This window comes from Silene latifolia, chromosome 10 (assembly GCF_048544455.1).
Source record: "Silene latifolia isolate original U9 population chromosome 10, ASM4854445v1, whole genome shotgun sequence".
NCBI lineage: Eukaryota > Viridiplantae > Streptophyta > Magnoliopsida > Caryophyllales > Caryophyllaceae > Silene > Silene latifolia.
In genome coordinates, this window is record NC_133535.1 from 81,804,944 (window position 1) to 81,821,698 (window position 16,755).

The 16,755-nt window shown below is 39.5% G+C and overlaps 1 protein-coding gene across 2 annotated transcripts; it reads left to right on the top strand.

The window, feature by feature from the left end:
• Positions 1-7,401: 7,401 nt before the first annotated feature.
• LOC141605696 (vacuolar-sorting receptor 3-like) lies at positions 7,402-16,463 on the top strand. Of its 2 annotated transcripts, XM_074424569.1 has the most exons (12): positions 7,402-8,186; positions 8,707-9,399; positions 9,620-9,708; positions 9,805-9,874; positions 9,969-10,052; positions 10,275-10,351; positions 10,442-10,523; positions 13,381-13,463; positions 13,571-13,634; positions 14,634-14,762; positions 14,856-14,965; positions 16,087-16,463. In XM_074424569.1, exons 1-12 carry the CDS (start codon positions 7,883-7,885, stop codon positions 16,183-16,185), a joined length of 1,884 nt encoding a protein of 627 aa, XP_074280670.1. In that variant the 5' UTR covers positions 7,402-7,882; the 3' UTR covers positions 16,186-16,463. The 2 variants fall into 2 exon arrangements, with proteins under 2 accessions (XP_074280670.1, XP_074280671.1); XM_074424570.1 differs by lacking the exon at positions 14,634-14,762 and having other exon boundaries at positions 7,627-8,186.
• The last annotated feature ends 292 nt before the right edge of the window (positions 16,464-16,755 follow it).

The following is a 16,755-nucleotide window of genomic DNA, read 5'->3' on the forward strand; positions in this document are numbered from 1 at the left end:
GAACTTCGTCCCCGAAGTTCAACCCGCACGTCACTCCCCTCAGGGTTATACACCGACACTAACCACCTACAGAAAGGCGCACCAACTCAACCATCCTGACATTACCATCATACCACCTTACTCAAACAACAATCACCTATCACAACTACTCCTCCAAACAATACTAATCACCAACTTTCACATATACATACGGAAATTAACGAATTCATATGCATTCTTTTGCCAAAAGCGACACAACTATTATCAACCATACACAAATGCGAAGCAATACTCAGAACAGCACTCAACCATACAAATATACAAATATACAAATGCAAAACCATACACAAATGCGAACCACCACATTCCGTACGCTTATATCAATTATCATAAATTGAATTGAGACACCCGTGCACAGTATAATATTCATATTACTTGAATACAACATGGATACAGCTTAAAGGAAACATGAATGTAATTCCGAATGCTAACATGCCTAACATACATGTGATTCCAAATATCATAGGTATAATTAAATACATATTTCTCATAAATAAATACGTATAATTAAATACATATTTCACATAAATAAATACTTAGTTCCGCGACATTACTCTTCCCCTCTTAAAGGAACTTCGTCCCCGAAGTTCACCACTAGCCACTTCCAGTGCCCAAAGCCAATACGTACCTCATGACGGTGACATTACTCATAAACTCTTGTAGCACAACTTGCTTTATGACATTACACTCTTGTGACTTATAATGACAAAATATTTCAGCAACCAAGTAGTGTGTAACAATTAATATATGGAACTAATAAGAAATAACAGCTTTATGCGTAACCCGTTGAGGCAATTATCACTGTAACCAAACATATATACGTATAAAACTGGTTACAGTTACCACGCTGTATGAGTATGGTGTTACCTTTCATATAATTTAATGATTCGGGTATTCCTCCCCTAAACAATTTAAGTTTCTGGTAACCAGCCAATGTTATATAACGAAACATTCACAAATTCATAGCTTATTCCAACAATCACGTATCCGTGATACAATCATAATCCATCTGTGGAACATCTTATAGTATAAAATAGCAAAATAAGGCACTAACAAACTCTTTCATACAATTATCACATAACTTATGTAATTCACATAGTTATTTCCCATCAGTTCTCTGTATTAGCAATAATCGGCCGAGTATGAAAGGCTACTCGGTCGAGTAAGCTCTACTCGGTCGAGTATATTTGTATACTCGGCCAAGCAAGATCTACTCGGTCGAGTAGTAACTATGCTCGGTCGAGTTATGACAGCCAGAGAGCATTTTGACGACATTACATAGAGCATTCACAATCAACCTGCATTAAATTCTTTCCAGTAATATTAAACACAACTAATTCCTAACATAAACGACATTCAACACGTCTCCATACGATAAATTAAGTAAGTAACGGCCTTATGGCCGAGTACAGTCATCCAACAATAGATAATAAATCCCGAAAGCAACAACCGAAATAGAAGTACTAAATCCGGCACAAAACGAAATAAATCCAACATTAAAGAAGTCAAACCAAATAACCCAACAACATAAGATCAATAACGAGGACCCTCCTCCATGTCATCATCACCACCTGCGCCAGAAGTACCTGCACCTGAACTCCCCGCTCCTGGAAAGCCTGCTGCTGCTGAGTAATCCCCTCCTAGCTGACTGCCAGAGTTGGCTCCCCACGGTCCCGCGAGGTAACCGAACTCAGTCTCCTCCGGAGGTCTCCAGTAACTCGGGTCAACTCCATAGCTGTGGAATACTCCAGTATCCACTCCCGGTCCCCTCCACCAGACAGGTTGTGCTAACTGTGTCCCTATGCCCTGGTTAAGGGCCATCTCATGCAGGTTGCGGAGCACCAAAGTAGAAGAGATCCGCTCAGCCAGGTCATGCGGCTGCATCCTGGTATCATGCATTGTGGGGTAGGGCGAATACTGGTAAGGGTGGTAAGGATAGGAGTCAGGAGCAGAGTAAGAGGGCTCAGGTACAACCGGGTCTGCCCTAGACTGCCTCACTCCACGGCGCTCCCTAGGTGGGGGAGGTGCCTGCTGCTATCCCTCAGGTACGGTGACAGGCTCAGGTAAGTCCAAGAGAATCTGTGGGTCAATCAGTGGGGCCGGGGCTCGTGTCTAGGAATGGCACAAGTCTCCCACTCAGCCAAATGATCAACAACAGGGAGATGAGCTGGGTCCGGAAGCACCATCCACATAGTTTCCCTCACCCTCCAGGCATAAGACCCATCATCCATCTTCCTCAACCATCGGTTCTGACGCCAATACTGAGCGTCCATGGTAGGTACAATCTCTACATACTCATTCCCCTCAGGAGGTGGGGCCTCAAAATCTGTCAGGCGCTGAGCTAGGCGGGTCACTATGGCCCCGCAGGCAATGTGTCGAGTCTCGGACTGTGCCATACGCTCAAGACTAGAGCACACTACACCAGGAGCACTGTAGTAGAACGGTTTCTGATGGTGTAGGTTAAGGTAAGACATAAGATGCATAACCTCATGAGAATTGAGCTTGCTCACATCATCTCTCGAGTACAACAAACAGGTCAACATCCTCAGGAACATACGAAGGGAAACGTGCTGCACATCATTAATCAGCATGGCACTGGCACTAAGGGCAGGTCTGCCAGTCAAATATGGAAGGTAAAGAGGTGCACCACTGTTCTTGGCCACATCACTAAAGTACCCCTCCCCCTCGGCCTCAAGACCCAAATGTTCAGCCAACTCGTCTAGGGTAAGCTCATGATCTTCATTCATGAGACGAAAAGAAACAGTCTTTCCCTTCTTATCATAAACAAAAGAGCTCAAAAACTCTAAGGTCAAGTGGGGGTAGGATTTCTTTCTCAGATGATACAACCCCTCCATACCCAAAATCTGAAAGATATGAAATATGTCCTCTTTGATCCCTAAAGTCTCAAGGATACCAGGGTTAACACAGCGGGTGGGGCGAAAAGGACGACGCATAAGAGCCACAAAAGCCTTACGATGATTAAAATTAGAGAATATTACCGATGGATGTGCCTCCACCGGCGGAACTACGGGTTCACTGCTTGACTGACCAGTCTCAAGCTGAACATTAGCACGAGTTCTTTTGTTGGGTAAGCCTCTGGTTTTCACCATACTGCAAGGAAACAATCTTTAACAGGGGATTGACACAAAAATTCTTAGTACAAAAGACAGACTGTTTTTAATTGTATAACGATTTTTGAACAATCTTTTTAAGACAAATTATCAGAAAATCACCAATTACCCTACAATTTATATGGTTGCAAGCTTTAAATTGTTTCAAATTAAGGAATAATCATCAACAACCAAGAGAGTTTCGTTTTTGGTAACCCTAGAATTCAGAAATTGAATTTTAAACCATGAAATTAATCAATCAAGGCATACACAAGATCTATATACAGTTGAATCCAAGAACCAATAAGTTAAAGACTAAATTTCAATTGTTTTAGCAAGAAAATCGAAATATAGCATGCTAGTATACCATAACTTTGGAAACAATTGAGAAAATTAAGTTTACATCTTACCTTAAACTGGTTTGAGGCAAGCAAGAACAACTAGAATGCCAAAGTTTTACCCAAAAGCTTGAGGAAGGAAGGATATGGAGTTTTTAGAGAGAAGGAAATGTGAAGATGGGAGGCGGAAATAAGAAATAAAGGAACGAAAATAGGGTTTTTATTTGTATAACCCGTATAAGACCTGCTACAGTAATACTCGGTCGAGTATTGGGAATACTCGGCCGAGTGTCGACTACTCGGTCGAGTGTTTAGGAATACTCGGCCGAGTGTGGTCTACTCGGTCGAGTACCCTTCTTACTCGGTCGAATTTTGAAGAACAGAAGCGATTTTTATTTCCACAAAACGGATACTCGGTTGTATAGCTTGATACTCGGCCGAGTATGGTCTACTCGGTCGAGTACAGTCACCTACTCGGTCGAGTTTTCCGAAAGTGAAGAGGAAATTATAACTTTTCATTGTTCCTGCAAAATTAAATAATATCGTTCGGAGTTCCGTGCCACCGGCTCGTCACTATTAAAGCTGATCTCTACCACATAAACACATAACAACACGTATCTTTGTACATCCATCATCAGAACAATCATCACTCCTACCTTCATTCCTCACTATGCCATGAAACTATTATCCCTTACCCTTATAGCATACTTCAACAATCTAATTACGGTACCTGTAAAGTTTAGCTCTTATGCCACATCATCTCTAATGCTACTAATCACCAGCCACACCTTAATCACATTTGTAAAGCAGCAATTCAACACACAACACATTCATCGTAAACAAATTGGTTGACTTACCACTGATCGCACATCGCAACAATTCCATCACTCACTCCAACTTCTCCACACATACATCAAAACACATATCACCCTAATAATAGATACACACAACAATCATCATTAAGCAATTATCGACTCTTACTAACTACCCTTTTTCCCGTGTCTGGCTTAAGTCCGATGGGGCCATGATTTTGAAATGAGGGCGCCTACTCACCCAAAATCTAGCATCGGCTGGGGCTCCCAACGTACATACACCAGGTTCATTTTAATTGACACCCTATATTCATTAGATTCATTGGTTCAGGTTCCAAAATCGTCGGCTCTGATACTACTTTGTAATACCCCCGTACGCCAGAATGCCTTACCAAGGACCATCCCAGTGTATGACGGTGTCACCATCTCGGTTTCCCGAGTAGGTAGATCAAATTAGACAATAAAAGAACAATTGTAAATATTAATATATCTTATACAATATAACTCAATACAACGTCTTTATAATAAAGGTACAACCATAACACTCATGACACTGCCTCTCTAGACCGATAGCGTGATGACTCGATCCCTCCAATCCTAGCAGCCATAATCAACAATACCTGCTAAGCCAACTGCTCACCATCCCCGAATGGATCACCGCAGGTTTTACAAAACAACAACAACGGGGTCAGTACTGACTAATCAAATGTAAGACAGAATAACAATGTAAACAGCTGATCACCCTCTATCCCAGTCTCACGACCTCGCACAGTAACTGACTACACCCCGAAGGGTGTAGCCCTGCCAGATTACCCATCGCAACAAGTAATCCTCGTCGCCAGTGGGTGACCGCAGTCCATCCCACCTATTCCAGCTCATCAACGAGCGACTAACAATCCCTGTCCCTTAATGTGCACATCCCCTCCCGTGGCGGGTTCCACGGAGGGCGAACTAGGGCGTGAAGTCACTCCCGCAAGTGACTCCACCACCATCACCACACACACAACCTCACAGCTGTCACAATACCACCACAACACCACCGTCACCACTATACCAATACTCCGATGATCAGCAGATAACAATCATACTCAGTACAATCACAATCTTAAATCAATTAACAAAAAACTGAGTAGGGAAACCCTACCTCATCGCAAAGCATGTAAGACTCCCATTTACAGCCACGCACGACTCCAATAAGTATCCTAACAATAATAACCATCTCCTATTACACGACTATACTCAAAGAATCACTCAAAAGAACACAAGGCAGAAACTTACCTAACATTACACATCGGCGGTGACATAGACGACCACCACACACGTCATTCTTCCCCAGCGAATCCCGTCCTTCCCATGGTGGAGGTTTAGGCTAAAGCATTAGAGTGTGAAGATATGGGGTGATAGGAGAGAGATATAGGCTAGGGTTAGAGAAAGAGAAACTGTCGAGGAAAATGAGAAAATGAAATGAATCTCGCGAACTTGCGTTTATATTAACGTGTCGACAGCTGGCATACTCGGTCGAGTACGGGAGTACTCGGCCGAGTAGGCTCTACTCGGTCGAGTATGGGTGATACTCGGCCGAGTAGCCTCAGCTAGGTCGAGTAAGCAATCTTATAAAACTCATGTTACAAGCCTGATCCCTCACCCATTCATCCCCAAGGTCTGTTTGGTCAACAAGATCGGTCAACAACGTTCTTAAATATCCTGGGTATTACAGTTAGGCTTTATACTATTATATTTAGTGGATACTTATAAAAAGACGATCTTCCATCACCTTTTGTGGAACATGAGTTTGCACCCTAAACCAAGGATCGTCGTCTTAACTAAGACCTTGACCACCACGGAGAACCGCCCACACCCTACAACCCACAACTTCTAGACACCCATAATATTACCAAATCTTGATAACCTTCCCTTAAACGGCACACCATATGTCTCACGGGACTTGTGCTACACTTGCCTACCAAACTCCTTTGCATCTCATATATCCTGGACTAAGTCCGAATCCACTGTCTCAACGCGCCACACCGGGCCTTCGGACTTACCATAGACCGCTTTTATTGCCCTCCATTAAGCCTCAGCCCACCTCGCCACACTGGGTCGGTGATGGTCTTCTCTTATACGGCCTGTCTCATCGCCATGAGACCCAAGTCGATTTTCGCGAACATGTTAGCTCTCCCTCGGGCTATAGGATTTAGGGCATGGGTTTGCACCCTAATAGTTATATTTCCCGTATGCGCACGTTAAAGAATAATTAATGGTTTGTGTCCTTCGAGAAGACCATTCTTCTTACACCGAAAGACAATCCACCAAATAGAATACAAAGTATTTAAAAAGTTTAGCTGTAAGAAGAACGATCCTCCCCAATACACAAGGACTTTTGGTCCCTATATATTGGTAAAAGTTTTTATACCGAAGATGGTTTTTTTCACGTTGTATTAGACCATCCCCAAGCAAGGTCAATTGCTTAGTCATGACCTTGCTTGGTCATGGTTAGTGACTTAATTAAGCTACTTAATTGGTGACCAAAGTTGCTAATTTGTGACCAAAAGTCAATTTGTGACCTTTGAAGGTTAATTTGTGACCTTTGCTTCATTTGGTGACCTCTTCCATGACCCAATAGGTGTCATTTTCTGGTTTGTTGGACAAAAAAAGGACAATGAATATATTTATAAAATTAGAAAAAGTAAGAGAGAACAGAGAAGTATATAATATGATAGTGGGAATGTTGTAAAGTGGATAATGATTGGGTTGATGACCTAGGCCGCGATCTTCTCCTTGGGAGAGTGAAAATGGGTCAAGGTTAATAAGGTGGAATTAAGAGTAAAATTGGTTCGTAACCTAGTTAGCGTGACCTTTGCTTGAGATGGTCTTAAAGGGAGATTTGTTGAGACAATTGACCCAAAAAATAAAGTGATTTGTTGATAAAATGAGCAACTACGTCATAAAGTAGTCCTACGCCAATTAAACCGCACCACGAAAGACTAAAGTGCAGAGAGATGAAGCCAATCAATCCTAAAGCGTAGTAGTTATACTATACGAAATGAAGTGAAGTTTGGATTTGGAGTCCAACAAGTACTCCCTCCGTATCACACTAAAGGTAACACTTATTATAAACGAATGTACCACACTAAAGGTAACATTCTTTATTTGGCCCACAACATTACCAAATTATCTTTATACAAAATGTCATTACATACCCCCACCTACCAACCCACAATTAAACACCTTATTACATACCCCACCTATTTATTCCCTCTTTAGCCTTACTTTTTCTACTTTTTCTACTTTTTCTTAAATACTCCATTTTTTCCTACGTTACCTTTGGTGTGGTACGGAGGGAGTATTAGACAACAGTAAACAGGAGTCATAGATCCTAGTAGTTTCCTACTCCCACAGCCACAAGGTCTCGTTCCGTTCCGTTCCTTTCCTTTCCTTAGGAAAGACACACACGCTTCAAAATAAAAGTTAGAATAAAACTCCCCTCATCAATATATTTGTTTCAGCTACAAATTCAATTCAATTCAATTCAACAAAAGACAACGCCCAAATTCCTTTTGTTTCCCTGAAGAATAAAAAAAGCATGTCTTCTTCAATTGAGGTGATAACCGTGATAGGATTAGTTATTCTAACATGGGTTACTTCAATTGAATCGAGATTTGTGGTGGAGAAGAACAGTTTGAGGTTAACTTCACCTGAAAGTATTAAGGGTAATTATGATACTGCAATTGGTAACTTTGGTATACCACAATATGGTGGTACCTTGGCTGGTACTGTTGTTTATCCTAAAGATAATCGAAAAGGCTGTAAAAAGTTTTCGGATTTCGACCTCTCTTTCAAGAATAAGCCTGGAGCTTTGCCCACCTTTGTCTTGCTTGATCGCGGAGGTTTTTTTTTTTTTTACTTAATTGCTCTCTTACTTGTTCTATTCTTTCTTTTACTACTTTAGTACCACTTTGAGCTTTCTATAAGAATGCTACCAATCTTTGTTTTTCTTCTTTGGATTTTGGACTGCGCAAGCGCTTCTATTATTGATTGCGTGGATTTATTTATTGCTTGTAAAATCACTTTGTTCAACTGACTTCACTCTTACTGACCTGATTACTAAAGCTTCTACTCGAGTTTTGCTTTTGCTGAATCTTGTACTACGGACTACTTATGTGTTTCTAGTCTTTGATATTTGCCATTTCTTGCAAGTTGAACTTGAGCATGTCACTTTACTAGTTGGCTAAATTTTGTATTATTGATTATGTATGCTTCTTGAATCGAGAATTGAGGATATTACTGAAAAAAAAATCGAGAATTGAGGATATTAGTGAGAATTGAGGATATTATCAATTTTTTACCTTGTTGGCTTCCATTTTTCCTGGACGACTATTAGTAAATGTAACTTTTGTGTATTCCCAGATTGCTTTTTTGCATTGAAGGTATGGAATGCCCAGCAAGCTGGTGCTGCTGCTGTCCTTGTTGCAGATGATGTTGATGAAGCTTTGATTACCATGGACACACCTGAAGAAGATAGTACATCTGCTAAATACATCGAGAACATAACTATACCCTCTGCCCTTATTGAAAAAAGTTTTGGTGAAACACTGAAGAAATCAATTAACAAAGGGGATATGGTCAACGTCAACCTTGACTGGAGGGAAGCTGTTCCACACCCAGATGATCGGGTTGAGTACGAGCTATGGACAACTAGCAATGATGAATGTGGGGTGAAATGTGAGATGTTGATGGGATTCATGAAGGAATTCAAGGGCGCGGGTCAAATACTTGAAAAGGGTGGATTTACCCAATTCACTCCACACTATATTACATGGTATTGTCCTCAGGCATTTACAATTAGCAAACAATGCAAGTCTCAGTGCATAAATCATGGGAGGTATTGTGCTCCGGATCCCGAGCAAGATTTCAGCCGAGGGTATGAGGGTAAAGATGTGGTTGTTGAGAACTTGAGGCAGCTTTGTGTTTTCAAAGTAGCAAATGAGACGAATAAGCCTTGGGTTTGGTGGGATTACGTGACTGACTTTCAGATTAGATGTCCCATGAAGGAAAAGAAGTACAACAAGAATTGTGCCGAGGGAGTCATTAAATCATTGGGTAAGTTTTAGAATTGTAATATATGATGGTTTCAGACTTGATCTAAGCGTCAGTCATCGCGGCCTAGTCTCAGTCATAGTGGCATAAATGCGGCGAATTTGTCTGAAAATGCAGTCGCAGCAGCTTTCATAACCTTGATAACTTGTTCTTCTGGTGGGTTCGTCTGTCCATTTCTTAGGCTTTACTGGATGATGACTTAGTTTTCACCCTTTAATCGCAGGTCTTGATCTAAAGAAGGTAGAGAAGTGCATGGGAGATCCGGAAGCTGATGAGGATAATCCTGTCCTGAAAGAGGAACAGGAGGCACAGGTGAGCACTTGGAAGTTTTAAATTTTATTTTCTCTCATTTTGTAGGCACTTGCATAGGCAAATCATGCCTCACGTTGTTTACAAACTTGTTTTTAGATTGGAAAAGGATCTAGAGGTGATGTCACCATATTGCCAACACTTGTCGTTAATAACCATCAATACCGAGGTATTTTTTTTTCTTATAGATTTATTTATATTTTTTTTTTTTTTTTTTTGAAAAACAATCACTAGTGTTGTCCCTCTGAACTTCATGCTTATAGGGAAGTTGGAGAAAGGAGCTGTACTGAAGGCCATCTGTTCTGGCTTTGAGGAAACCACTGAACCTTCAGTTTGCTTGAGTGAAGGTAATGTTCTAGGATTGTGATGTTAGGTACTGAAATTTACGACACAATTAATAATTCCATGTAGTGTAACAAAAATATTCTATTTTTTCTGAGACTATTGCAATTCTAATTTCTCATTCATACATTTAATTCAAGCTTGTGTATGTCTCTCAATTTCTATATGTGAGACAATCTTTCAAAAAACTAAGTGGTGGTTGAACTGGTATTCATTTATAATGACAGAAATTCAGACGAATGAGTGTTTGGATAATAATGGTGGTTGCTGGCAAGACAAGGCAGCCAATGTTACTGCGTGCAAGGTAGAGATACTATTACTTTTATTTTTCTTTCCATCTTTGCCTATTTCTTTACTTAGTGGCTTGCTTTTTATTTGTATATCCTTCTTCCAGGATACATTTCGTGGAAGAGTATGCGAATGCCCTCTTGCAAATGGTGTGCAGTTTCAAGGAGATGGCTACAACTCATGCAAACGTAAGTTTTTGATCTCAACTTTGCATGTCATTATGTTTATACATTCTTAATTACATTGTTTGGATTGAACGATTTGGAGGGAAAGGGAAGGGTGGGGGAGTAAAAGATACAAAGTATGTTATTTGATTAGCCAATAAGGTTGGAAATGGAGGGATCCATTTTCCCTCCTTCACGCCTAATACAAATCTCACCAACAAAGGAAAACTTCCTTGCTCCATTCCCCCTCCTCTTCCTTCCTTTATTTTGTATCGAAACACACCTTCAATATTTGCTCATACTTTTCGGATTGAGGTAGATCATGATTGAGCTCCCTTTCATTGTGCTCTAGTAGGTATTACTACGTACATCCTTTCTTTGTCGTCCCCATATGACCTAATGGTAAACCGTTTTCAACTAAGACCATTTATCTCATCATATATATTTAGAAATGCAATATAAAATTTGTCATGTTATCAAAACAAAATATTTTCATATTACTCTTTCCATTTCACTCACTTAGCCCTTTTTCAAAATTTCACATCATCATCAAAGCCTTACTAAAATATATTTTCGAGTTTGTCTGATCCAGATGTTTTTTTTAGTTCTCTTTTAATTCCTAGAGAAATACTTATTTTAACATTTTTAATGTAGTCAGAGACTCGTTATTGTTTATTTCTGGTTTATGATCGAATAAAAAAAATGACTTGCTATAGTGCTGGTGCTTCTGTTTATTGTTGAATAGTAGTCATTTAATGATGGTCTTAACCCAATTTTCATTTTGGCTTTTTTAGTCTCTCTATATTGATGACATATGAGTAAGGCCATGTTCAAAATCTCGGCCGAGTTGTATCGGGTTTTTTCACTCTACCAATTTGCAGTAGGCCACATGACGTTGGGATAAATTTGTTTTGTCCTGAAATTATAATCATTCTTTCTGAAATAGTATTCCGATGGCTATTATTAGTGGAGAATCTAGCAGCAATCTCACCAGTTAAAGATGCAACAAGGAAAATTATAATTGTATTCTGATGGCATGGCTGACCACAACAGTCAAAAAGCAAAATCAGAATTATATGCTGTGGACATGGCTGGCCGCAACAGGCAAGCAAAATTAGAATTTTGTGTTGTGAACATAGCTAGCCACAACAGTGAAACTTGCACATCTGTTGCTCCTTATGTTTTAAAAGTTAAAACTCGGGAAATTTGCTATTTTCACCTATTAAGTTCGAAATTTTACATGCTCCCACCTAATACGTCAATTCTTACTACCACCTTATTATTTCTAACCTGCCTACACTAGCACCTATTTCTAATCCGGGTGACGATTTTGCTTACTTTCAGTCTCGTTTACTACTTAATAACTAAAATTTATGTTGAATACCCGATTTACCCTTCTTTTTTGTTTCCTTCAACCTCACTTCCACTAACCCCACCCAACTATCCCATCACCCACATCTTCACCAACAATCAGCCACCACTTCACCTCTCTCCCACCACTTCCAACTACTGCAACCACCGTCGACCACCCTAACCGCACCCCACGGCCACCACCACTGCTCCTAAAAAACCTCGTCAACCTTAGGGATGCCCCATCAGCGCCGACCACCACCACCAACTCCACGTCACCTTTCATGTCGACTTCATTCCCTGTCGCCACCACTATGTCCACCTTCCACGTTGACGCTAAACTAGCCCCCAACCACCCAATGAAAGAACCTCAAACTTGAAAAATCTAACCCCGCCCAAGAAACCCCTTTCACTACCGATAAAAACTCTGAATGTAGCTTTGTCATGGGTTTTCGGATCCGAATTCGGTTAATTATTTGCTTGGGTTGAAGAGTGATGTTGGAAACCCTAATTTTTATAGGAGTAATGGTAATTTGAAGGTTAAATTGTTGGGAATAATCAGGATGTGCAATCGGTGTTAGGGTCCTCGATTAGTGAAAGTGTGAAACGACCATGTCAACGTTTGTTTTCTGAACTGAGGGTTTCTGTTGGTGATGGTGTAATTGAGGAGCAGTTTGTGCAGATTGGATAGTTTTTGGTTTTTCGTGATGAGAAACAGGCTGTAATTCAAAAAATGGTTAATAAGTAGCTAACCAAATTCTCGTTTGTAAGCAATGGTACCTTATTCTGCATACCTTCTAGAGAACACGGTAGCTGCATCCCAAAAAAATATGGCAGCTTTGACTATGAGATCCTCAATCGACATGTTATACTTTATAATTCTATTTAACTCCTCTGATCAAATGAGCTAGTTATTCTTTTTGTCTTTGTCATAGAATAGACAAACCACCGCCAACAGAGCCTTGTCCTAAATGTTGTGTGATCGGCTAATATGATACTCCCTCTTGTTCTCTGGAAATACACCACTTTACTTTTCGGCTCATTCATTGAATTTGCACCATTTCCTTAAATAACAAAAACAAACCAACCAAATGACCCGTATACACTTATCACTAGAGCTGACAATTATTGATCCGACCCGAGAATACGACACGAGCTCCACATGAATTTAGCGGGTTAGGGTTATAATTTCGTAGCGCATTTAATTAATTGGGTTGACATGGACAACAACAACAACAAAAAAAAAAAATTATCGGGCAGCCTTACCCTTGGGTTGACGTGGACACGACAAAAAAATTATTGGGGTTAGATTAGTCTTGATATCTTCCTGCGCACTATCATCGGGCAAATGAGCCAGGGAGAAAAACAGATGACGAAAAGAACGTTGTGCACTATTAGTCGCACATCAGCATTCTATTATTGCTACCATTAAAACCATCTCCATATATATTTCATTAGTATAGAAAAATGATCAGCATCAACTTCAGAAAATATTTAGAATTAGTTGGTTTTTTGTTTTAATCATTGCCAGCAAATGGACCTGGAAAATGCAAGATAAATCATGGAGGCTGCTGGCACGAAACTCGTCTCGGGCAAAGTTTTTCAGCTTGTGTGGTAAGTTTGTTTTCAGTGGTTTAACAGGTTTCCTTTATATTTGGGTGATTTAGTGTGAAACATTGTGGTCAATTTCTTAATTCCACATTAAACTCATATGTCAACAGGACCACGAAGATGGATGCAAATGTCCTTCAGGATTCAAGGGCGATGGTGTGAATAGTTGTGAAGGTAAAGCTTCCTGACTCTACAATTAAATAATTGGTGATAACACATTTTAAATAAGGAGTAGTTGTTTTGATTCTCATTGTAGTTACTTATATTGTATCATAGTCTGTTCGAGCAGCTGATAGTACACTAGTCTTTACTATTGATTTAGTAGTTAATCATTGCTGAACTTGTTGAGAACATTCCCCTGTACACGGAATGGATTTTTCTCATAGAATTCATGAAACCTATGAACAGAAGTTTGTAAGACTGACTGGGTAAATATCGCAAATTGCATGCATGGAATATTTTGTGTGCACTTCTGGTTGGCAATTTAGTGGTGCACTTGGATGGACAGAAATCCTCATTATTTCTTTTGGATACTGCTTCAATACATCATCCTTTTCATGTTAGTGTGAGTAGGTTACTTTGCTCATAGTTCGTTAGTGCCCAATGAGAATCTCTAAGACGTTCTAGGACATTTTACATCAAATTATGGATTTTTCTCTAAATTTAATTTTCTTTCACTATATGTAGATATGCAATATAAATTTGTATTTAATAGGAGCATATCAGAACTATATTTTCATATGACAACAACAATACTACCCCAATGGTTCAAGGGCTTCTGCAAATTATCGGGTAAGGAGGGGTGGGATGTATGCATCCTTGCTATATTATCCTAAATAATGAGCCGTTGGCTACCATTTGGAAAAGAAATGATATTATCAATTTCATATCATCAGTTGTAACTAGTTATAACTAATGTTTGTTTTGATAATATATAAGTATAAGTCTAAGTTTACATTGTTTAACTACCCAAGTGAAATGGGAACAATATAAATGAGATGGAAGGAGTATATTCAAGAGCATTGTTGAATGACTGCTATGCAACAACGATTTTGCAACATTTTGTACTTCTTTTCTTTGTCAGCTTTGCTGCATTGTTAGTCTCTAGCTTGCTGGACATTCCTTCATACTCCAAAGTATATTTATTATATATTTGTTTATCTTGAAAATCAGACATTGATGAATGCAAAGAGAAGAAAGCTTGTCAGTGCTCTGAATGTAGTTGCAAGAACACATGGGGTAGCTATGACTGCTTGTGTAGGGGGGATCTTCTGTACATGAGAGACCAGGACACATGCATAAGTGAGTTAATTAGTCTTGAAAGCGATGTTATTGTGTATTTAATTATCACAATTCTACGGTATTTCATCCATTTTTTGTTCCTTTTCCGTGTAGGCAAAAGCGCTGCTGAGACAAAGTCAGCTTGGACAGTTGTATGGATTATTTTGTTAGCCGTAGCTATGTGTGCTGGTGGGGCATATCTTGTTTACAAATACAGAATAAGGGTAAGTTTCCTGGGTAAAATTCATGCTGTGTGTGTGTGTCTCTTCCATATATTTACAATTGCTTTTGGATTGTTTTTCATGCAAGTAAAAGCAAGTGGAGTTGGGGTATTTATATCGGGCAGGTTAAGGTTTGGGTATACTGATGGCCGGGTCCACTGGTCATATAGCTACAACTTAGAAAAAAGTTTGGAGCCAAAAGTTTTTTTTAATAAAAAGACTTGTCAACATGGGAATAGTTTCTTTCATTATTGCTCCTGGTTACGGCTCTGAAGGAGCCAAGTATTTGCGCTTTTGAGCTTGGTTCAGTTTGAGAACTGAATTCAAGCTCGGGGGAAGTTGGGTGGAGAATCGTGTTATAGCTTGGGTTGATCAATGAAAGACTTTATAATAATGGGGCTTAGTGTTTGAGAGCATTGGTTTACAGAATTATAGAATGCATACAGGAGAAAGGTAGGAAATTAACAAAATTTGGTTGCGGAAGATGGTAAATTGAGAAAAGATGCCATGGTGGGAGTTTGGGATAAATTGTAGCTTTGACCAAAATTACATTTATGAACAAACATCCAATGACTCGGATTTCATGTCAAGCTTAATTGAGTCGTTAGTAGGAATGACAATTGGTGAGGTTTTAATTGGTGAACTCCCATCTACGGAGTACTTGAGAAAACATCAGTCTGTACATTCGTCATCAGCAAAATTTTCATATCTAATTCACCCCACTCGTCACCCATCTCATCGATGTATCATGTATCTGATCCACCCCACCTGTCACCCATCACATCGATGATACTAGTGAACCACGCGATGTATGACTATGACTAATTATGTATGGAGTAAAAATGTTTTCAAGCCTTAAAAAGATAAAATGAGTTACTCGGTCCACTTCTCTAAGATCTTACACATTTCTATATTGGGACATTCACTAAGATGTTCTACTTTCCTTTTTAGCATGTGATTTGTGGTTCCTATTATTTGTGACCCTACTTTATTTTTCTACCTTCATTTTCCTCCACATGAAGAGCTTAACTAAAGTATATGTAGTTTTTAGGTTAAGTGTTTAGTGAGAATTTTAACTAAAGTATTTGCATGAAGAGCCTTTCCTCATTTTCTTTGTTTGGCAGCAATACATGGACTCGGAGATCAGGGCAATCATGGCTCAGTACATGCCTCTGGACAGCCAGACGGAAATCTCACATCATCAAAGCGACGGGTCTGCTTAAATTGGGGCACTCCGATTTTCTATTTAGGAAGGGGTATGGCGTATTTATTTGCCCCACCCGTTTAATCCCCAGGATTTGAGTTTACAGTTTACACTGCCTCCTCTCTGTAAATGGGCACAGCCAAGAAAACCATACGAGTTTTTTCTTTCATTTCAGTTATTTATTGGACTGTAATTTCTGTGACATGCTGTAACATTAGATGAATTATGTGGATGTAGCTGTCTTGACTGCGTCTTTACTTGGTGAGTGAGAGTAGAAATTTGTAAGTTTGTGACTTACTCCCTTTGTCTTGGTCATTTGTTGCCCTTTTTCATATTAGAGTGTCTCAGTCATTTGTTGTCCTTTCTATTTTAAGAATAAACTTAAGGGTTAATTGATAGGAATAATCCAAACTATTGACCATCTTCTTAAAATAATCCAAACTTCAGTTTAACTCAAAATAAATCATACTATTGCTCTCCTCTTCTCTAAACACACTAGTTAACCATCTACCTATTAGTCAGGTCACACCTTCAAGAAAAGAAGAAAAAAAATCATTATTCTAACAATAATAATACTAATCCATCTTCT

Bases quoted from the DNA above. Each gene is read 5' to 3' on its own strand.
- LOC141605696 (XM_074424569.1), top strand. From the start codon at position 7,883: ATGTCTTCTTCAATTGAGGTGATAACCGTGATAGGATTAGTTATTCTA. The intron at 10,053-10,274 runs GTAATGTTCTAG...TTATAATGACAG, and splicing joins TTCAGTTTGCTTGAGTGAAG to AAATTCAGACGAATGAGTGT. The intron at 14,966-16,086 runs GTAAGTTTCCTG...TTTGTTTGGCAG, and splicing joins TTTACAAATACAGAATAAGG to CAATACATGGACTCGGAGAT.